The sequence below is a fragment of the Tenrec ecaudatus genome, chromosome 1 (genome assembly GCF_050624435.1).
Source record: "Tenrec ecaudatus isolate mTenEca1 chromosome 1, mTenEca1.hap1, whole genome shotgun sequence".
Classification (NCBI taxonomy): domain Eukaryota; kingdom Metazoa; phylum Chordata; class Mammalia; order Afrosoricida; family Tenrecidae; genus Tenrec; species Tenrec ecaudatus.
In genome coordinates, this window is record NC_134530.1 from 215,758,234 (window position 1) to 215,781,859 (window position 23,626).

Consider the following 23,626-nt stretch of genomic DNA (forward strand, 5'->3'; position numbering starts at 1 on the left):
AGTTAATGCTAATTGCATGGCCTTGCTTATTACACACCTTCGTGGAGTTATCGCTATGAGTGCTATAGCTAAGTATGGCAAATAAACTACGTGGTGCCCAGCTATCAAAAAAGAATAACATCTGGAGTCTTAAAGTCTTATCATCGAACAAGCAGCCATCTAAGTAAGACAGCTAAGTCCACATGGAAGAACACCTGCAGTATGACCCAAGGATTGTAAATAAAAACCCAGACCTGAAGAAGGCAATACTATTAGAGCTTAAATTGTGAATATCTGGTTTGCAGAAGGCCATGGAAGACCGTTGAACCCCAAAATCGATTTGCAGGGTCCGCACATGGATTAAGCCAATGGTGACTCCCATCTGACCATAAACCAGGGCTGTGAAGAGCCCTGTGGAATGTAGTGGAAATTGGCTTATTGTACTTACTCTTAGGTTAAAAACTAACATTTTATCATATGATCTTCCTTTTTCCCTCTTTTAAATATGCTCTAGTTTTTAATGCTTTTATGCTTTCTTCTCAATTGAGGGTTTTCCATGTTTTATTTTGGTATCATTTTTGTTTGTTTACTGTATATGAGATCTAGGATAGGTAAAGCTATAGAGACAGTACTGCCTTGAAGGTTTCTTGAAGGGGGTAGCAGGGGAGTGTGTGGGGATGGCAGGGGAGTGTGTGGGGATGGCAGGGGAGTGTGGGGGATGGCAGGGGAGTGTGTGGGGATGGCAGGGAGTGTGAGGGATGGCAGGGGAGTGTGGAGGGAGATGTGATGACAATGATCACAGGGAAGAATAAGTTTTAGAATTGATTGTGGTGATGACTGTACAACTCTTCTTAATATATTTATTGAATTGTATAATATGTGAATTAGATACCAATTAAACATTTTAGTTGTTTTAGAAAGAGGAAATTTTAAAGGTTGAATACCTTATGGAGCACAATTCTATTCCTACACACATACAATCAACATGATTCATAACTAACTCATTGGCAACTGCTTTCTGGGTTATCACTTCACAGTCATTGTGCCCAATCTTTTTAGTCTACACTCATTGTGCCCAATCTTTGACCTCACACTCACCGTAAACATACATATCGCACCCCCTCCATCAGCCACTAGAGACTGATTTCACCAAGGACAAACAATGGCTTATTAATTTGTAACCCAATAAAAGACCTCTTAGAGCTCAGTTTATAGGCGCTTTCTGCAACATACAGTGTACATAGCTCCTTAGAATAACTGACTCTCCTCGGGATTTCTCTTACAGTTTCTTGTATTTACCTGGCTATGGCTGCTCAGTCTTCTTGATCTACTTTTAGAAGTTTCCAACCATCATCTTTTCCTCCTCCTCTCCCCACTTCCCTACTCTTCTCTCCTCTTCACTACTCTTCTTTCCTCTCCCCACTTTCTTCCCCTCTCTTCCCCTCTCTCCTTCCCTCCTCTCCTCTTCACTACTCTCCCTGTGTCTCCTCTTCCCTACCCTCTGCTCACCTCTTCATTTCCCTCTCCTGCCCTCTTCCCTACCCTCCCTTTTCCACTTTCCTACCCTATCCTGTCTCTTCCATTCTGTTATCATCTGCCATCTTTTCATATTTACTAATAAATATATTTCCCATAGAAGAGTGTATAAACTCTCATAAGATCAACTATGATCTATATGCTAATATTTGCAGAATGAATAGGTGATTTCATTTAAAATGTTTGGTATACATTTTTATTGATGCAACTTACTCCTTAATACTTAAAGGACTGTACAGTGTACTCAATTATTGATGGGTAATTTAAATATGCATGTCCTAAATTAATAAAATTCATTTTTCTTCCTTCCATAGAACCAGACCAAGTCAAACACATGACTGTCAACCCAATTTCAGATAACAGTATGAATGTGTCTTGCTACCCTCCTGATAACCCAAATGGCCCTGAAGTACTTTACCGTTTGACTGCATTGATTAACGATAACATAGTTAGAAGCAAAAATAATAGTAATTGCTCCTTCATTGAAAAGGATCTTCAATATTCAACGCAATATGAATTCCAGGTAAGATTATGTTTTCTCTGACCACTAGAGTGCTGCCGCACACTCTAATTACTGCAGCTTTATAATGTTCACAACGGTGCTTAGAGGGGCTTGAGGACATCATGTGTCTATTGTGATCAGATATTTACAATCTTACAAGTTTTGATCTCAAACTTTTCTTTCCTACTAAAAACAGTGGTCTAACAAAAATATTTTATTGCAGTATTTGGAATTTTAATGTGATTTTTTGTAGGTTTATTATTGACAGTGTGACAAGGAGCACCACAGATTAGGCACAAATAGATGGTTGCTTTATTAATTTTTAAAAAATCTTTGCTCTTTATTAAGAAATAACATGATATTTTAGTACAAAATCTTTACAGGTTCACTAAGTTTAGAAATAAAGAACTAAATATAAAAATATCAATATTATCAGTGTGCATGGATTATATTTTATATATAAAATCCCATTATGTAATTCACAACTATATACATATTTATATTACACATATTGTAAATATTTCTGAATCTTCAATTTTTATTTTATATAGCATGATATTATGAACAGCTTTTCACTTTATTCTGGTACAATTAATTTTTATATGCTGCATAAGATTCTGTTATGCAACTTTATCACATTTGTTTCACTATACGTATGTTGGCCTCTGTGATAAACAACCCTCAGTAGGCAACACATCTATAGGGAAATAAAACTTTTCATGCCATGAATTATTTCCTTTTTTTAATAGACTATTTATTTATTTATTTTAATGAATCATTTATTGATGGCCTGTACGGCTCTTATCACAATCCATACATCAATTGTGTCAAGCACATTTGTGCATATGTTGCCATCATCATTTCCAAACATTTTTCTACTTGAGACCTTGGTATCAGCTCCTCTTTTTTACCTTCCTTTTCCCACCCTCCCTCCCTTGTAAACCCTTGATAATTTATAAATTATTTTTATGTTCAAATTTTACACCGTCCGCTATGTCCCTTCGCCCTCATTTCTATTGTTCATCCCCCTTGGCGGGGGGCTTGTACATCTATCTTTGCGATTGGTTCCCCTTTTCTCCCCCTTCTCCCTTCAACTTCCCCCTGCCCTCATGGTTTTGCTACTTCCATCACTATTCCTGAGGGGCTTATCAGTTCTGGTTTCTGCGTGTTGAGAGCTCTTATCTGTACCAGTGTACATGCTGTTGTCAAGCCAGATTTGTAAGATAGAACTGGGGTCATGGTACTGGTGGTGGAGAGTGAAACATTAAAGAACTAGAGGAATGTTGTGTGTTTCCTGAGTTTTATACTGCACACTGGCTGGTTTGTCCATTCCTTGTGACTCTTCTGTGATGGGATGGCCAATTGTCTGCAGATGGGCTTTGGGTTTCCATTCTGACCCCCCCCTCATTTGCATCAGAATAGTTGTTTGTTTTGGGTCTTCTGATGCCTAATCCTGTGGACATCTTATGATCACACAGATTGGTGTCTTTCTTCCATGTGGACTTTGTTGCTTCCTGCCAAATGGCTGCTTGATTTTTAATTCCAAGTCTTTAAAACCCAAGACACTATATCTTGGAATAGCTAGACACCATCAGCTTTCTTCACCACCTTAGCGTATACACTCATTTTGTCTTCAACAATCGTGTCAGGAAGGTGAGCATCACAGAATGCCAGGTTATTAGAACAAAGTCTTCTTGTATTGAGGGAGTATTTGAGTAGAGGCCCAATGTCTGTCTGCTACCTTAATACTTAACCTATAAATATATGTACATAAACCTATAGTCCTTTTATTATATTTTCATATATTTACACATGTGAATGCCTATGTTTCTACCTCTATAAATGTCTTTTGCTTCATTTCTATTGGATGAATTTCTAGAAAAAAAAAGTTAAGTCAAAAGAAATTCATATGTTTCTTAAGATCTTTTAATATATAAGAAGGTAAGTCAAAAATACTGCCAATAGGGTTCCATTTGATGTATGAACAGGCTTATTCCAAATAAAATGTGCTTAAACATCTCTCTTCAGTCAATGGATAACTGTAGACAAGTTATCTTCAAAATTCAGGAATACATTCCTCATAGTCTTATTAGGATGTCTTAAAAAAAGGATAGTCTCAGTGCCATGAGCAAAAATGATTTGGCATAAATATCAAAATGATATCAAAATGATTTGGTGTAAATATCAAATGATATCAAATAATGAGTTGGCGTAAATATCAATGAAACTCAAGTGAACATCTTCCCACATCAATAAGATTCACAACAAACTGACAGTAATACTTCCCCACAGGAGATAACAGTATTTAGACAGTGAATGTTTGAAGGAAGATCCAATATGAGTCGAGAGAGAGAGAAGGAGAACAAATAAATAAACAACAAAGAAACAAAGAAAAAACAAAGAGACGGTGGTGGCTAAAGTTCAGAAACTAGTGGGGGACCATAGTTCAGAGGACTGATATTCGCATCTGTCTTTCAAGCAAGATCAAAGCTAATGAAAACAATTTTGTGGAGTGAATTTTCCTTAGGGACAAGTCTTCATTTCCCAGTATAATCCAGAGTACAAGCTCCAATGAAAAGAGAGGCTTCCAAGGGGATCTGCCGGGCAAATTAAAGAACAGAGTTCAGTATTGAAAATTATAGCAACTCTTTGGTTGACTCCCAAGTTGTATAATGTGAGAGATTTTTTTTTCCCCTATACATTTCTCTAGAAACACAGGATGGCCCACAGGGCATATTATGAAGAACTTTTTTAAAAAAATGGACAGCTGTGTTGGCAAGAAAAACAGGAAAGTTCTACTGAAGAGTTTTTGTTTGTTTGTTTGTTTTTAATCAAAACAATGTACCTGCTCATTTTTCAAGGACAGCAAGGGCTGCCCTCCAAGACTTTCACTGAGAGGTCCTTACCTGCCCTAGAGTTGTGATCTTGCTCCTTTGGGTGTTTTCCTTTAGTTCCCAAATCTTGAAGAAACTTTTAAATGAACACAATGTGAGTCCCTTGCAGATCCCTAAACTGCTATCTTTGTGTATAATTCAAAGAGTTTACAATTCTTCAGAAGAAGGGTTAGAGAAGGTGGAGACATTTCCTTTAGGGTAGATGGGCTTACATGAAGAGCATGTTGAGAAACGAGCGCTTCACATGTTGATATTTTTGCTTACATAAATACTTTTGTAGTACTGTGTTTTTGCTTTTTACATCTCCTTCCTATTACATCTATGTCTATAGCTATATCCATACCCATTCCCATATATATATATATATATAATTCCCATACCTCCAAACCAAACCTCCTGCCATCTGTCCAATCCTTACTTGTAATGAGTCTGTAGGAAAGAGCAGATCTGCCCCATACATTGTCCCAAGCTGTACATCTTAAAGGGACTAGGTCTCATCTTCCGCCTGCTGAGTGGCTGGTGGAGCAATAGCTGACCTTGTGATCGCCAGTCCAACACAAAGTCCATTTTGCCCCAGGGCTCCTTTGTTACCACCTCAAAATTCAAACTCACATACAGTGAGTCAGTTATGACTCAGCGATCCTCTAGTTCAAGGTAGAACTGACCTTGTGGTAGCTGAGATTATAACTTTTTATGGAAATAGAAATCCTCATCTTTCTCCCCCGTTATTTTTTAATTGCTCATCCCCTACACAGGCAGGGCTCCTTCCTTTCCCACAACAGTCTATAAATGGTTGTTATTATTATTATTTTTGCTTTCAATGTTTTTATTACTTTCATATTATTTAAGGATTTCCAAATTACAATACGGTTAATGCCATTAATCAGAATAAGCAGAATCACTGCTCAGAAAAGGTTTTCCATTTCCACTCTCTCAGTCGGTCAATGTTGACAGAGCGACTAATGCATGGGATGGTGGGTGGAAATCCCATGGGTCAGTGTGCAAGGAATTGCAGGAAATTGTGACCTTCCAGATGTCCAGTTTCACTAGGTTGATCAGCCATGGAATGCAGGGCAAGAAGTGTATGCAATTTGATCTGTAACAGGCTTATTTGTGGCACGTTATTTAAGAGACTGGTTGCTAGGGAGCTCACCAGCTGGATGCAGGAGAAACAGTCTGTTTCTGTAAAAATCAGTAGCTTTCCAAAACTCTGTTGAGGTAGTTCTAGTCTATCCTATAGTGTCACAGTGAATTAGAATCAATTTGTCAGCAACAGGTTCAATAAAATGTAGAATACGGGTCTATTTATTTTCAAGCAATGTCAATTGATGATTCCCAAAGTGGGTAGTTCAAATTTCTGCTCAATGTTGACTACTTTATCTACTTCATTAAATAAGTCAATTCAGTGTAGGAATGTCAAGGAACAAGTAAATCAGCTTGAAACTCCACCTAGAGAGACACACACAGGAATACATACGCATACAATTTTTATGTGCCACAGAAGATTGTTTTAGAAGTGCAGTATGCTCTTAATTTCATGTAGAAAAAAACAAAACTAAATACTAAAATGCCTAGAAAATAAATGTGTTTCAATATATGGGCATCGTGTCCCATGATCTAATCGGCAAAAATGTAATACTATTCACTAAGTATTCACCTTGTTTAGTCCCTCAACACAAGAACACTTTGTTCTAACAATCTGGAATTCTATGATGCTCATCTTCCTGACACAAACTCTGAAGACAAAATGAGTGCATAAGCAAATGTGGTGAAGAAAGCTGATGGTGCCCGGCTATCCAAATATATAGCATCTGGGATCTTAAAGGCTTGAAGATAAACAAGCAGCTATATAGCTCAGAAGCAACAAAGCCCACATGGAAGAAGCACACCAGCCTGTGTGGTCATGAGGTGTCTATGGGATCAGGTATCAGGCATCTAAGAACCAGAATAAAACCATACTCAAGGTGAATGGAGGGGGCCTGGAGTGGAGACTCAATGCTCATCTGTAGACAATTGCATATCCCCTCACAGAAGGGACATAGAGAAGAGATGACCCAGTCAGGGTGCAGTATAGCACCGATGAAACACACAACTTTCCTCTAGCTCTTTGGTGCTTCCTTCCCTCCACTATCATGACCTCGATTCTACCTACAAATTGGATTTGACCAGAGCATGCACACTGCTACTGATAAGAGCACACAACACAGGGAATCCAGAATAGATAAGCCCCTCAGGGCCAACAAGGGGAGGGTTGGGGGAAAAAGGGGAAATCGATCACAAGGATCAAACTAGAACCCCCTCCCATGGGGATGAATAATGGAAAAGTGGGCGAGGGACCACAGAGGATGATATAAGGTATGGAAAAAAATAATCTATAATTTATCAAGAGTTTGTGAGGGAAGGTGGGTGGAGGAGGGAGCGGGATTGGGGAATTGATATCAGGGGCTCAAGTGGGAAGAGAATGCTTTGAAAATGATGATGGCAGCATATGTGCAAACGTGGTTGACGCATTGGAGGAATGTATGGATTGTGATAAGAGATGTAAGAGCCCCCAATAAAAGTATTTTTTAATGGTTATTTTTAGAGAGCCTTGCAACACAGGTAGGAATTGATGACAATGGGTTTTGTGTGCTGTTAGGTAAAACATGGTTTTTCTTTTTGCTTTAATTGTGTATGTTTGCTCATTGTTGCTGGTAAATTTAGTACTTTCTGTTTTTGTAGTAATACTCTTTAGCTCCTTGGTTTAGTATTGCTTTATATAGTTATTTGAAAAGTGATCATTACAATAATGCATAATTGTCGAATGTGTTGCATATTTTGCATGTATTTTTCATTTTCTTCACAGGACTCTGAATCATATAGTTTTCATTTCATTTTAATTGGTCAGATTTATCACTCCCTCCTCCCTCTCTTACTGGGACCTGCTCCTGTGTTTCACTGTTAAATATGATTTTGGCAATTGGTTTTATATCATGTTTTAGTTAGAGAAGTGGTTTTATATTCCTAAATGTAAAAAATGTTTGCGACCAGAAAGTAATTTAGATTACATTAAGAAATTGGTATTATATTAGATAATATCATGCCATAATGGCATAATTTGATTGATATATAGTGAATTATAATAAACCAGTCACTTTCATAATGTAAACTATGCTCTGAAACTGTTTATTTATCGTTTAATAAACTATTCAGTAGTTAGCTAATTCTTATGCATTAGATTTTACTAATAATTAATGAATGTGCATCCATAAGTGTGATCATCCTGCAAGTGGCTGACAGCTGTGTTTGCACAGATACAGGCGTGCACTGTCCTTGCTACACTTTGGGATAAAGTTTATATTAATCTTTTTTCGCTATCTGAAACTTTAAATTACACAGGAACTATCCGTACCCCCAAAATGCACTTTGGTGATTTTCAACAGAGGAGTTATTTGGGAATAGTTTACATTTCCTCCAAATTTGATTTTTTTAAAGCTATTTTTACCCACTTTGAGTAAGTTTGGGTATTTATATTGTTCCAAAGAATAGTTCATGTAATAGAAATATTATGCTATTATCATATTGTATATTAGACTTCATATCTCATGAATTCCCATCCTCCCACTAAGTTCCAGGCACCCAAATTCCCTTTTATTCTTAAATATACCCAGAATTTTTTCTCCATAGTCACTTTGCCTCATGCTCTTCTTTTTCCTAAAATTCTCTTCTATGTTTCAAATAATTCTGGAAAGATATAGGTAAACAACATACTAAAATCCAATGCCTTAAAATTCAAGTTGAACATGAGGATTCAGTTATCCATTTTTTCCTCCTGATTTTTCACAATACTGTCTTTTACTTCCTTCATTGTGCTTAACAGAACGTCTCATCCTTAGTGCTGTCTGTGCTACGATAGGCTTGCTGAGAGTCGGCATTGACTTAATGGCACTTAGTTTGCTTTGGTGTTTTACTTTAACTTCTATATTTATAGCTCCACGAGGAAACATTTTCCCCCAGTATGTTTCAGCTGGTGATTCCTGGTTAAAAAATTGTAAATTTCTTTGTATCACAATTAATTCCTTACTTTTACTTTCCCTGACTTAAAAAAAAAATATATATATATATATATATATATATATATATATATATATATATATATATATATATATATATATATATATATATATATATATATATATATATATATCGTTCTGGTACCTTTAGATAGAAAAGGTGTTGTTGTTGTGTTTTTTAAATCATTTTATTGGGGGTTCATACAACTCTTATCACAACCCATACATTCATCCATTGTGTCAAGCACTTTTGTACATTTGTTTTCCTAATCATTCTCAAAACATTTGCTTTCTACTTGAGCCCTTGGTATAGGCTCTTCATTTTACACCGTCCATCCCTGCTCCCCCTTCCCTCATGAACCCTTGATAATTTATAAATTATTATCTTGTCATATCTTACACCCTCTGACGTCTCCCTTCACCCACTTCTCCACTGTGCACTCCCCAGGGAGGAGGTTATATTTAATCTGTTCCCCCTTTCTCCCTCACCTTGCCACTACTCTCTCAGTATCGCCACTCTCACCACTGGTCCTGAGGGGTTCATCTGTCCTGGATTCCCTGTGTTTCCAGTTCCTATCTGTACCAGTGTACATCCTCCAGTCCCGCCAGATTTGCAAGGTAGAATTGGGACCATGATAGTGGGGTGGGTGGTTGGAGGGAAGCATTCACGAACTAGAGGAAAATTGTATGTTTCATCATTCCTACACTGCACCCTGACTGGCTCATCTCCTTCTGCAAGGGGATGTCCAATTTCCCACAGCTGGGCCCTGGATTCCCACTCTGCTCTCCCCCTCATTCACAATGCTATGATTTTATTTTTTGGTCTTTGATGTCCGATACCTGATCCCTTTGACGCCTTGTGATCTCACAGCTGGTGTGCTTCTTCCCCGTGTGGGCTTTGTTGTTTCTCAGTTAGATGGCCGCCTGTTTACCTTCCAGCCTAGAGAACCCCAGACTCTGTGTCTTAGAAAAGGTTTCTTGGTTGTTCTTTTATGTCTGTGCCCACCCCCGAGATTCCTTTTTCATTTTTCACTAATTAAAAATAACAACAAATCAAAACTCATAATATTTAAGGCTATGAATTATACCATTTTGCCTGTATCTCATGATGCTATTTATCATTAAGTTCTCAGTGTCTGAATATACAATTTAATAAATGGTACTTTTAATAAGATAACACTATTAGGAAGTTTTTATTATATGTATTATTTAGGAAGGTGTTTTTATATTCTCATGATTAAATTTTTGATGTTCCATTCTTTCCACTTATTAGACAATAGCTAATTTTCATTATTACCACCTTTGGGATTTATAATGTATTTTTACAGTACAATGATGACAAATATTTATGAAGTCTCTGAGTACTGCTAGATTATATGTTTACATAGGATAAAAGCTTAGCTACTTACTTTTCAGATTAATATATTGTATAAAATCTCTTTTAATTACATTGTTCAAATCATTTTATTCTTCAGTTTGTCATCAGCCAACAATTGCCATTGCTCTTTTAGCCTTGTTCAGTGTCTTATATGTAAAAATTAACTTAACTTTGCAGCTTTGCATTCAATATCACCTACTATTCAACATTTGTGCTGGTTACATCTGTATTTGTGAATTTTTCCGTCTCACTTTATTGCATCTATCTTTATTTAGTTATCTATTAATTTTAATCTTTTACAAACTAAAATGTACATCAATATAAATATTTTGTTCTTATTTTGTAATGTTTCCTTTAAAAGTATTTGCTTTTGGTTGAATTATCTATTTAAATCAAATATGAAGCTGTTTTTCCATAAACTTGGAATTTTAATATATTAGATTTATTTATTCTTGGTGACTATCATATCTGGTAAAAGACTAAAATTTTTTAAACCTTAGGCACTGCAAAAAACTTTCTTTAAAAAACTGATAACAAAATATGGATGTAACTTTGAGATATCAACTTGAAATTAGAACAGACCAACATTTTATAAACAAAATTGATGACTAATGCATGTTTTATATTATCATACATAAACTAATTTATGTTTATTTTTAATTGCTATTATTTAGCTCAGTTTGTTCAATGGGAAATATTATGGAGTTCCAATGAAAAAGAAAGTAGAGACATCTTGTAAGTAATTACTGAGTTATTTATATTATCATCATTATATTAAATGTATCTTAACACTTACACAGCTATATTTGTTCATATTCAAACTCAGATTTTATTTAAACATATTTAAATGGCATGCTTTCTATAAATGTAATATTATGAATTGGTATGTAAAATTACAGGGGAATGCCTTAAAACTAAATATCGTACAATCAGATAGTTGTTTTTGTTCTTAGGTGCTGTCTTTAATTCACAGCTATCCTATGTGTCAGAGCAGAACTGCCTCCTAGAATTTGCTTAATTACAATCTGAATCGGATAGGGTCTCTACGAGTCAGCAAAGGTGCTTCTTTCAAGGTAGTGTAGTGGCTGTAAAGGTGGCAACAGTCTAGGAAACCCACAGGGACACTGTGAGTCGGCATCAGCTCCATGGCAGTGAGCACAGCTTTGGGTTTTAAAGAAGCAAATTGGCAAGTCTTTGCCTAGGAAGCTGCTGACTGAGCGGATACTAACTGCCATCCTTTTGATTAGCAGACAGGTGCTTAACCTTTTGTACCACCAAAAGACAGTACTTCAGATAAAGAAACTAAACACACACACACACATCCTGCTGTAAAGCTGATTCTGACTCACCTGGCCCTGAATAGGCTTTTCCATACTGTCATTGTTTACAGAAACAGTTTGGTAAGTGTGATTCCTTCCTCAGCACATCCATGTCTAACTCGCAGTAAGTACCTCCAGGGGTCTGAAATCAGCTTTCAACAAAAACAAAAACCTCCCTGCCACACCACTGAGTTGATTCTGACTATCAGCTCCATGAGTAATAGAAGTGTTCCCTTATATTTCCAAGATTTTAAAACTTGATGGCAGCAGAGACGAATTTTTTCCCTCTTAGAAACTGATGGGTTCACACTTCTGAGGTCTTATGGCTGCCAGCTCAATGGACAGCCCACAATGCCACCAGACTCTTAAATTCTGAGTAAGCAATGATTAATTAGTAAAGGATTGTTGACTTCATAAAACTCTACTTAGAGGACTTGTCTTCGAAGTCTATAAAATCATGACTGTTTATGGTATTTCTTTAATGTTAACTTTGCATAATAGTCTGAGCATATTACCTATGAGATGGAGTGGCGCCATGGCTGCAACATTGAGCTCAAACATAAGGACAATTGTGAGGATGACACAGGACCAAGCATTCTGTGATACACAACAGAGTTACTATGAGTCGGAACTAACTGGATGGCACCTAACAGCAACAGAATATGAGTTATCTTTCAAACCATGTGCCTTGTAGATGTGGATTAGTAGATGTATTATTCAGGGCAGAAACAAATTCATAGACACTTATATGTGTATAAGAAAGAGCTTGATATAAAGAGTAATTTTACATTAAGAAAACATCCCAGTCCCGTCCAGATCAAGTCTATAAGTATTATATTAGCTAATATATCCTATACCAATCTATAAAGTCATGTTCAGATTCACAAATGACATGCAATGTCGCCGAATGCAGGAAGGTCACAGGCCAGTGGATGGGAAGTCTTGTGGATCCAGTGGCTTTGTCAGCATTTCAGCACTGGCAGGGTTCTGCATGTGGCTCCTCCAGCTCAGGGGACTAGCATAGCTCCCTGTTTCTTGTCAGCTGCAATGTGTGTCTCACCTCCAGCAAGCTATTTGTCTCCTGAGTGCCTCTGAATGAGGTCATCAAGCTGTGGCATGATTGACAGTCTCAGCTCTACCCATTCACTCTTATGTCTCAAATTGACAACAGATTATGTAACTACTAACAGATATAATTTTTTCCTGATTTACCTAATTGAAGCTAATATCAGATCTTTTTTAATATCAAGAAGATTACTGTTCATTATTTTTTTGTCATGAAAGTATTTTTATAGCTTTTATCAAAATAATGGTGCACCTGGTTAAAAAGAATTAAAGTTTCAATAATGAAAATCATAGTGGTGTCATACCTCACTCTTTGTTCTCCTCAAAAAAGTAACCACTTTTAACTATTTCTATGTTCAGTTCTTATAGTGTCCCATATATGTAATAACTTTCATATGCTTTTCTTTCTATTGTTATTAATATTGTCTGTTGATTTGATCCTATTGATATGGAAAAATAGTACTTGTGCATGGCAGTAGACTCTTCCTCTGTGCTTACTCTGGGGGAAAACCTAGTGATTTAAGTCTCAATTTGTGGGTTCATCAACCTTAGGCTAGCTCTGCTGTTGTCCTTGCTATTGCTCAGTCCTTCTTTCTTACACAAACACACATATGAACTTATATCACAACCCAAAAGATTCTAAATCACAACCCCATTGCACATGTACAATCGCTCCTACTTTCCAAAGTCCAGAGGAAGATGCATAAAACAGCTTATTTTCCAAGCTGCTTTATTAAGTTCTGTGGCAACGTGTAGTCCTTTTGGTTAAGATTTGTAAGCTAAGAGTTCTAGTGTTAAGTGGCGTCCACACATAGCCAGGCATCTGCGATTCCATTTCCCTGTTGGACTTGGGTATCTTCTCACGGTAGGGGGGGCTCTGTTGCATTGTTAGATTATGTAAATACATTTTAGTTGCATCCTATTTTAATAGGTACAGAGGGAGTCAAGCAGCACAAAGCAGCCTGGAGTCTCCGACATGAGAGGGGGCCACGTTTGTTGTGGGGGGACCCCTCACCCCCACCAGCTTATCACAAATAGTAGCCAGGCTGTGAGAGGCTGGTGCTTATACTGCTCAACACTCAGCCACTGAAACTCCTGGAGCGCAAACTCCTCTGACAACCCTCGGTCGTCAGGGATCAGAGTTCATGCCTGCTGGTAGCTGTTTTGTTTTCTAATCACGGGTCCTGCCTAATCACCAGAGAGCGGCACCCTGGGGGAACTCCAACATTGGCATCATTCACCCACAGACTTCCCTGTCCACATACAGTCTAGGTCAGGGGTTGGAGGGGACCTTTTTATCTGCAGCCTAAGCCCCTGTTCCTATTAATGACTGGGTGGCATGTGTTCCCCGATGTTTGTGTCACTCACTCTCTGGCTTAGGTGACAGCTTACTCGGTGTTGGCGGTTGGTACAGCCTGCGCTCCCTTCTCTTTTACCTTGATGGCTTTTGTCTTCTCTTTTACCTTGATGGCTTTTGTCTTCTCTTTTACCTTGATGGTTTCTGTCTTCCAAGCTACTTCCACATATACTTGTGCATGACAGTCATTGTTTATTTTCTGACATCCACACTACAAGCTACAGTCCACGAGGACAGGGCTGTTGGTCGGCTGTGCTCCCGATAGAATCTTAAGTCCCTGGACTAGTGCATAGTAGACAGTAGGACTCAGCTGTATAGTTAGTGCGTGCTTAACGTGTTCTAGGCATGTAATAAGTGTTTACTGAAAATCTACTAGTTTCGTTTCATTTTAGGAACCAAAATAAGACTTCTGGGCAGATCCAATTAGGGAGGGATAAAGCTAGGATTGAAACCTAAACAGGGTGGCCCTGGGATCAGGGTCCCTAAGAGACTGCATCATGACTTTGCTGCATTTTCACTGCCTAGGAAAAGCATGGCGTACGAGTCATGAGGCAGGGTTTCTCCAACACACCCTTTTGTCTTATCCTAACTGTAGCATGATACGTACATTATCCTAACTGTTGAAGGAGCATTGTGGAAGGAAGCATTTTTCTTCCTTAGTTAATTCATTTTGCCTTCAAAGAGCTCTATGGCATAGTGATTGCCTCTTGGGCTGCTAAGTACAAGATGAGCTGTTGGAAACCGCCATCTGCCCTGTGGGAGAAAGGCAGGGCTTTCTACTCCTGGAAAGAATGACAGTCTCTGAACCTTCAGGGGTGGCTCTTCTCTGTCCCGTAGGGTCGCCATGAATCAAAATGAATGTGGTGGCAGCTAGTACAGTGAGCAGATGAGAGTCTATTCTATAGATAGATAAACTTTAACTTTATAGATGCCCTTTGAAAACCAGAGTAAGATTACCTCTCTGTTTCAAAATGAAGTGATAAAAAAGAGAATTGCATCTAAAGGAACTTATTTCATAGAGAGACAAGAGACATTATTTAGTGGGAGGAAAGAATTTTCTGTGTCCTCTTCAAACATCAAATGTTTTTGGTGGTTCTGCATAGTGTGAGTAACATACACGAAGTCAGGAATTTGTTGCATTTGGTCTTAGTCTAAAACCACAAATGAAAGGATTAATATACAAGTGCTTTAAAGGCGATTATTCAAAGAATCTAGCAACATACTGGCTGTAATAAGCTCTCTGATGTGTTTTTTTTCTAGATAATTCTAGTGCACTGATTGGATTTCTGGCATTTCTGATTATTGTGACATCCGTAGCCCTGCTTGTTGTTCTCTACAAAATCTATGACTTGCATAAGAAGAGATCTTGGTAAGAACCGCTTCCCAAAGTCAAAAACAACAAAAGTGGTATTCAATAGCAATGAAGCACATGTCCATGGGGGCAGGGATGGAAGCAATGAAGTGAAAATGGGAATTCAGAAAACAAATCTAGCAATGTATGTGTCTTGTTTCCACAGCAATTTAGATGAAGAACGGGAACTCGTTGAAAGGGGTAAGTATGCAGATTTTCACTGATCAAAACTCACCTCTGTGCACTTCAATGAATACTGTTTAAACAAACCATTCGGTGTTTCTGAATTAACTCAAATCTGTTGAGAGGAGTCCTGGTGTCAGAGGGGGTTGCTGGGTTGCTAACCACCAGATGCTTCGTGAAAGGAAGATGAGGGGGCTACTTCTGACTCAGTGGCTGTATAGGGTTAGCAAGACTATAAATCATTACAAGAGCAGACAGACTCATCATCCTGTGGAGGGGCTGGTGGATTTGAGCCACTGGCTCAACATTGCAGTCCAACGTCAAACCCACAGCCCCACGACGGAGCCTTATCCTTTGCAGGGCATAACAAATACTGCTGCAGGTGTTCAAAGTCACAGAAGGGCAGGCAACAAACTCTCCCCTTGAAAGATTTAAAATCTAAGAGAGGAAAATGGAGGTGCTGACAAATATTACAGCACAGGGATAAATGCAATAGGCTCATGTGTGTGCTCCACAGAAGAACTGAGAGCAGAAAGCCCCGCATGGGTAGGGGGAGATGCCAAGTGTTTCAGGGTGGTGAGGAAAGGTCATCCTCACATGTGAGGGAGCGGGAAGAGCACGGACAGTCCCAGAGAGGAGGAGGAGGTAAATCTGCAGTCCTGTAAGCTTGGGATGGGGAGGAGGGCACTCCACCAAGGGCACAAGTATGCACAGGGCAATGGGGCAGCTCTTTGACTTAGGGGAGGGAAGGGAATTCCTTTTCTATTAAAATCCTTTTTTTTGACATTTGTTTCATTCTTTTTTTAAGACTTATTTTAGGAAGAGGGATTAAATTTAAACTACAGTTAATTTAGATGTTTAAAACATAGTTTAATATTTGAACCATAGTTTAAATATAAACTATGGTTAATAACAATAACGATGATTGTTTTATTTCTCATGTTCAAGAGAAGACAGCTTTCAAAACTTTTAAATGTTGCTTCCAGTTGTCCTAAAGGGCTTCTCCATCTCTAGGCAGATGTATGGTATTGTCATCTGATATTGGATTATTTATTTACTCATTCTTTTCTTGACGGATCAACCCTAGATCGAACGTGAACTTTGTCACGGGAGAGGTGTTTTATTTTGTCATTCATGTCTCATCCTCAGTACCTGTGAGAATATATGGAGTGTGACACATACATCGCTGACTAAGTCAGTGACTGAGAGTTCCGGCCACTGATTTAGATGCAAGAGGGAATGAAAAGGCAACGAATAGCTAACGAGAAGAGAATCCATTCTGAAGGAGTTAAGCTTCACTTGAGAGCATCAAAATGCTAGCTGCCCCTTTAAATACACTGAAATTTACCTAGACTCATTAGACTTTACCCACGTTTCCAAATCAGGAGGTGGTCCTGCCCACCTTAGAAATCCAAAGAAACAAGGAGTTGATAGTGAGTATGATCATTGTGATTGGATAGGAAGTTTATATACACAGTGAAGAAGTATATGTTTAAGTCTCAAGGACAATCACCTTTTTGTTTGTTAAAAAGGGAAATTTAAAAAGAGTACTGAATATAAACACTCATGGCACAAATTGGAAAAGTGAGAGAAACATACTGTCTACCTGTGTGACAGCTCCATTTTCTGATTTATCTAAATTCGTTGCTTTTCAAGACCCACATATGATTATAGCTCTTGACTATTGATATATATTTTTTCTTTCTGATAAATTATTTCAGAAACATGTATGACATATAATGTGCTTCCTACTTTTGAGGCATTATGAATGACTATTTAGTGATCTGGTGTAAACAGAATATCAAATTAAGTTGAGCTTGGGTATAAAGTATCAATCATATCTTCTTTATTCACATGTTTGAAATGTTTTATAAGCTAAAATGAACATAATAAAATGTAGTCATTGTGACACTGGTAAATGAGTACGGTAACTGCTATAAAATACATATAACCCAAAAAAGAAGAAGTGTCGAGGTCATGGCACTGATGACAGGTGGTTTGGAACCTGAGATGTAAGTGCTTGTTCTATAGGCAGCGATAATGGGAATGTCCATGAGATCATGCCATGTGCTTTGGGACTTATTCATGCATAAGGTATGAACAGAGAGGGCAAAAAAAATTCTGGGTAAAATAAGTCAGATAAGGTTCTAAAAGGACTCACATAACATATTAAGCAGTTAAATTTTAGCCCTTACTCTATTGGAGTACCAGCAAGAGTTTTGGTTGAGGTTCGCTTTCATAAGAAGAGCTATATACGCGTATTTGAATTCCAGTAGATTAACCCATGGCAGTTAGTAGTGAGGTTAGTGTGCGGGGAGAATGGAGACAGGAGGCACGGGAGAGCCACAGATGACGAGGGGTTGATGAGCCTGGCCACTGGCGGCAGAGATGGAACCCGTGGGCTATAAGAAAATATGGCACATGCCTTGGAAGTTTCCCGCATCAATTACTTTGTGAATGGTGATCCTGTTTATTGGGATGCGACATTCTAGATAAAAGGAAACGAGTTTCATCTTTAACATTTTGGTTTTGAGGAGAATAAGAATTAGGTTTGAGGAACAGCTAGGAGTCACTGGGAGAAGATGAACACAAATCCCACTCGAGGCCTAAGGCACACAGGTTTATCTTATTTGCTTAAGAGTTAACGTTTCTGTGTGAGCGGGGTTTTCCATGTGGACTGTGTCTGGGATGGAAAGAAAACAGCCAAGAATGTAGGATATAAAGGTAATGAAATGTGTATAAAAGTTTGAAGGATAGACTTAACCCTAGTCCTGAATCTTTAAAGATGATGAGAATCAACTGATGAATGTGGAGCCAATCCACGCAGATGTTTTGTTGGAAACTTACAAGAGAAAGATTGCTGATGAAGGAAGACTCTTTTTGGCTGAATTCCAGGTATGTGCACTCTTGACAAATGATGAATTCTAGTCACCTGTCAAGGTGATTTCACGTTAAACGCATTTGCATAGCTGTCTCTCTTTATAGTTGATCTCACACAGTACTGCAACATTGTCCAAGCAAGGATAGATAGGCCAGGAAGGAGACTCATAGAAGATGACAAGTTACTAGTCATAAAGTTTGTAAAGCTTGTAAATATTTTCATGTAATGCTTTACTGTATTTATTACTAATGAAATTGTGTGACAATATATTTGACTGATTAATTGTAAGCTATTACTGTTGCTGATCATCCAACTATGTGTTCATATACATACTAAAGTCACAAAGTGATGAAAACTATATGAACTCTCAAATATAATTGAATATTATTTTTAAGGAACAAACAAAGTTTTTATTTTTCATAATAACTAACAATGTTTATTTTAAGTACCATATGCAACTTGTACATCACTGTAAAGAAAATACGTTTCTGCATATCGTATTTGCTCACCTGATAACTAGCACGAGGAGGATTATATTTTGGGGATCTACTGTGACCAAAGACATTTGCATTTCAGAGCATTCCACGGTTGTTCAGCAAGTTTTCTATCAAGGAAGCTCGGAAGTCTTTTAACCAGAATAAAAACCGTTATGTTGACATCCTTCCTTGTAAGTATTTACTGAGACTAGAATTGTGTATATTAAGGCTACTCGGGTGTTCAATATCTCACCTAAGTTTTCTTTTCTTTGAATAGATGATTACAACCGTGTTGAACTGGCTGAGATCAATGGAGATGCGGGATCAAACTACATAAATGCTAGTTTCATTGATGTGAGGAAAAAGGCTTTTTTTGTTGTTGGTTGTTGATGAAGATTTTCAATTTTCTTTTATCTATGCATTTTATTCATCCTTCTTTATCTTTAGAAAATGTTTGAGATCTCGTTAGAAATACTTGGAACAAAGTCCATAATGCACTGATATAAACAACAAAATCACTCCTTGATCTCTCTGTAATCAAGGGCTTTCCTTTATGAACAACAAGACACTAATAATTAACATATTCTGGTGGCCAAAATGTACTGGATAATTTACATGTGTTTATCATTAGAGCCCCATTACGTCCCAGCCATGCGCCCTATGTTCATTGTAGAGGTGAGAACTGGTCAGATAGCTGCCTGACGTGGCTGCTCTTCGCTGACACAGGTCATCTGTTCTTTGTATTTATAGTGTGTGTGTTCTATCCACAGAGTAAAAACATCGTGTATGGTTGATTTATTGTCTTTTAAAATGTAACTTACCATTTAATTTTCCAATAAGCATCACGTGCTTCTCAAAAATTTAAATAGGATAAAAAAGAGACAAATTGATTTAGAACGTTTTCCTCCCACCTAATCCTCAGTGTGCCTCATACGTGAAGAGTCCTCTAAGGAAGCTCTTGTTTAAGCAGCAAGAGTTTCTTCCTACACACACAGAGAAATATCATCGTCTATATTTCCTTTCCTCTTTGTACAAAAGTGACAACATAGCTCTCTCTCACCTTGTTCTGTGTCACGTTGTATCCACTGTAACTACCTCTCTTGAAGATACGTGTTGTCATTATAAAGAGCAAGGTCTGGCTAGTGTTTTCTGATAATGATTAGATAGTAGCTACGTGGGGTGCGAAGGCCAAACTGTCTTTTTTTGCAACTATCTGTCTCGACAGGTGAATGACTAACCTTTCAATGACAATTTACAATGTAGTGGTCATCCAAAAAAACTGTCTGTACACCATCAGGCAATGCTAGTCTTGGTCTACAGGCCAGAGTTTGATGACACTGCACGTGGAACTTTCCAACCTCTTTCCATTAGGCTTTTAGATAATTTGTGGTAGAGCTTCATTATGAGTTAATCAGTTCTTACATTAGTGATCAGGGCATTAACTGTCATATCCATTGTTGCATAGCAGGACAGGTGGATGTAGTTTATTGCAGTGGTGCTGGCAATAATCTTGGCTCATATTGTACAGTGGGTTGAGCTGTGGGCGGCTCTCTGAAAGCTTACCGTTAGAACCCACTAGATGCTCCAATGGAGAAAGAAGTGTCAGTCTGTTTCTGCAAAGAGGAGCAGCTTTGCGATCCCCATGAAGCAGATATGCTCGCTCCTAAAAGGATCACTATGAGTTAAAATTCACTTGACAACATGGGTGCTCAGTATATCTAGAGGATCAATTCCCCAGAGAGAAATTTGCTAGATTATAGGACGCATGCACTGGTAATTTAAAAGATGAAGACACAGCAGGAAATCCCATCTGGGCTTCGCTCTGCACCTGCTCCTGGCTCTTGGGCTCGTATTTCTGGGGTGTGAACACCCTCTGCTGATCTGAGTGCCCATCTGAACGCTGCCCCAGCTGCTATAAGGGTAGGGGGATTTTTGTGTGGGTTCACAACTGACTGGCTGCCCCTTCCTGGGTTCTCACACAGCAGTCCAGTGATCTCCTTTGGTGATCTCAGAGTTCAGCGGCATAAAGAACTGGTTCCTGGATGTGTCCAGGTCTACTACAAAATCAACCAGAAAGATATTTCCAAATTTCCCTTCATAGGCATTCGATTCGCTTATATTTATTCCATCAGCAATGCAGGAAAGTGTCCTTGGGTGGCACAGTGGTTAAGGAGGCTATTAGCCAACAACCTGGCAGTTCAAATCCATCCAAGTTGCACCTTGGTAGATGAACCTAGAGGCCCGACTCCAAAAAGACACAACTGTGAGATTCCTGTGGACCGACTTCAGTCCACACACATGGGTTGTGCATGAGTCAGAAAGGATTTGATGCCAACCAACAGCAGCAATTCATGGGAGTGCTGTTTTCCACATAGACTTGCCAAATGATAAGTTTATCAACAGCTTCTCTTTGACAGTCAAAGGCATGGCAAACTGTGTGCCATGTGCCTGCATGTCCCCAGATTCTCCTGAAAGAAAGAGCAATTAAAGTAGAGTTGTTTGGGGGCTGTGTTTTTTTCCTACATGAGTATATAAACATTAAGTGTAATAGCAGAAATTGTCCCCTTTCAAACAATGATATTTTATTAGCTTCATCATTTACTTAAAGTATAGCAGCATCCAGAAATATGTTCTCCTGTATCAGTTATGCACCACACACCTTCAGTATCTGTCTTAGTGGAAAAGGAAAACAAAAGCAAAAACTTCCACAGTTGGGTTGTTCCTGACTCACAGCTCCCCCTCAGGAAGGAGCAGGACTGCTCCCCGGGTTTCCTGTCAGTCCCAGCTTCCTCCCACAGGGGGAGCAGGTGGGTGTGAACTGCCAACACCATACACCGGGGTTCCTGATCTGTGTCTCAATTATTAATAAATTCCCTTCTAAAGCATCTTATGATTTTCAATAATACGGTTTCTTATGTTTGTCCTGTCAGTTATATTTTAAGTACTTTCCATGTATTCCTCACAATTTATCTCACAAGAACCCCATGAGGTGCTCTGCATGTTGATACTGTGAGCAGAGCTGGGATTCCCCGCCCCCCCACCCACTCATTCTTGCCTTAGAGACAGTGATCCAAGCCAGGACAGTGTAGTACTGCCTCTCATCAACTCTGTTTGATATTTCACATTTTCTGTATCACTGCTTAATGCTGTCCCTGGAAATTTTATCCCTGACAACAAATATCATTGTATTTATTACCTGGAATGGCTATAAAAATGGGGGAGAGCTTGGGAGAATTAGTTAAGAGGTAGAAATGTGGGGTATCCCCCAGAGTGATTTGTTGAAAGAAATGGAGTAAAAATACCCAAAATCCCTACGTGAGGCTGGTAAGCTTAAACTGTGGCAGATGGTGCTGCAAGCAGTGACAGGGATCACATGTACAAATGTCTGAGTTACTGTTGTAAAGAGAGTCACATCCCAGGAAAAGAAAGCTTGATTTTAAAACTTGTTTGGGGTATATATTACAGACATAAAATTTATGAATATTGCTTGTCAATGCTAACATGTTAACACATACTTGTCACATTCTAATTAAAATCCCCTTGATCATTTTACATTGCCCCGGAATGGTGGGCATAAGGCAGTTCCATTGGCTCACAGTTTTTCACTACAGAATAATTAAGTATTCCTAATAACTGATCCACTTTTTGTTTTGAACAGGGTTTCAAAGAACCGAGGAAATATATTGCTGCACAAGGTAATTTATCATCGACTGTTCTTTTTTTAAAAAATTGCTTCATGGGATTTTTAAGAAGCATTTCTTATTAGTGTGCATGTGTTGGCTTCCTAGGACCCAGAGATGAAACTGTTGATGACTTCTGGAGGATGATCTGGGAACAGAAGGCCACAGTCATTGTGATGGTCACTCGATGTGAAGAAGGAAACAGGGTAAGGACCCGACCGAGGACGAAGGAAAAGAAAGCGGTGCAAGGCATTTTAAAAAGAATGTGTTGTTATGTGTTGGGCTGTGAACTGCATGGCCTGCAGTTCGGAACTACCAGCAGCTCCACGGGGAAACGTTGGATTTTCTACTCTTGTGATCAGTTAGTCTTGGAAAGCCACAGGGGGTTGCTATGAGTCAGCAATGACTCCATGGCAGGGACTTTGGTTTGGGTTTAGAGTAGGGACTTGGGAGTTTGAACAGTTCTCTATTTTAGTCATTGTAACACTTGAGTCAAATTTTTGTAAATGATGAAAACTAACCCATGTGTATATCTAAATGCATGAAAGTTAGGTGACTTCACTTAATTGCTTGAGTTCTATTTGACTTCTGTTTCTTTGGTATAAATTTAGTCCATATAAATATGTTAACTTCATAAATGCTTGTGAATGTCGAACCCTTACTTACTTTAGGTAGATAAATAGTAACTTATACATATAATGAAATTTTAACTGAAAAACAAACAAACAAACTTACTGCTTGTATTAGACAGGGTTCTTTAGAGAGATAAAACCAGATTGTTGGTAGTTTTATATAAATATTTATAAAGATAGATATATAACACAAGAAATGAACTGTTAAATTATATACAGATTGAAAGATATATAATACAAGAAATGAACAGTTAAATTATAAAGTAGTACAAGTGGCTCAGTGCAACTCACTCCCATGAGAGAGTTGTGAGACACTGGCAGCCCTTCAAATCTTGAGGGCC

At 38.3% G+C, this 23,626-nt stretch overlaps 1 protein-coding gene across 1 annotated transcript in view; it reads left to right on the top strand.

The window, feature by feature from the left end:
- PTPRC (protein tyrosine phosphatase receptor type C) overlaps positions 1 to 23,626 on the top strand; it is a 74,982-nt gene that overhangs the window by 28,793 nt on the left and 22,563 nt on the right. Inside the window, exons 12-20 of the mRNA XM_075541909.1 lie at positions 1,830 to 2,038; positions 11,016 to 11,076; positions 15,343 to 15,451; positions 15,600 to 15,634; positions 18,402 to 18,511; positions 19,074 to 19,164; positions 19,251 to 19,327; positions 22,632 to 22,668; positions 22,762 to 22,859. Coding sequence (XP_075398024.1) covers positions 1,830 to 2,038; positions 11,016 to 11,076; positions 15,343 to 15,451; positions 15,600 to 15,634; positions 18,402 to 18,511; positions 19,074 to 19,164; positions 19,251 to 19,327; positions 22,632 to 22,668; positions 22,762 to 22,859 — 827 coding nt within the window. The remainder of the gene's footprint in view (positions 1 to 1,829; positions 2,039 to 11,015; positions 11,077 to 15,342; positions 15,452 to 15,599; positions 15,635 to 18,401; positions 18,512 to 19,073; positions 19,165 to 19,250; positions 19,328 to 22,631; positions 22,669 to 22,761; positions 22,860 to 23,626) is intronic.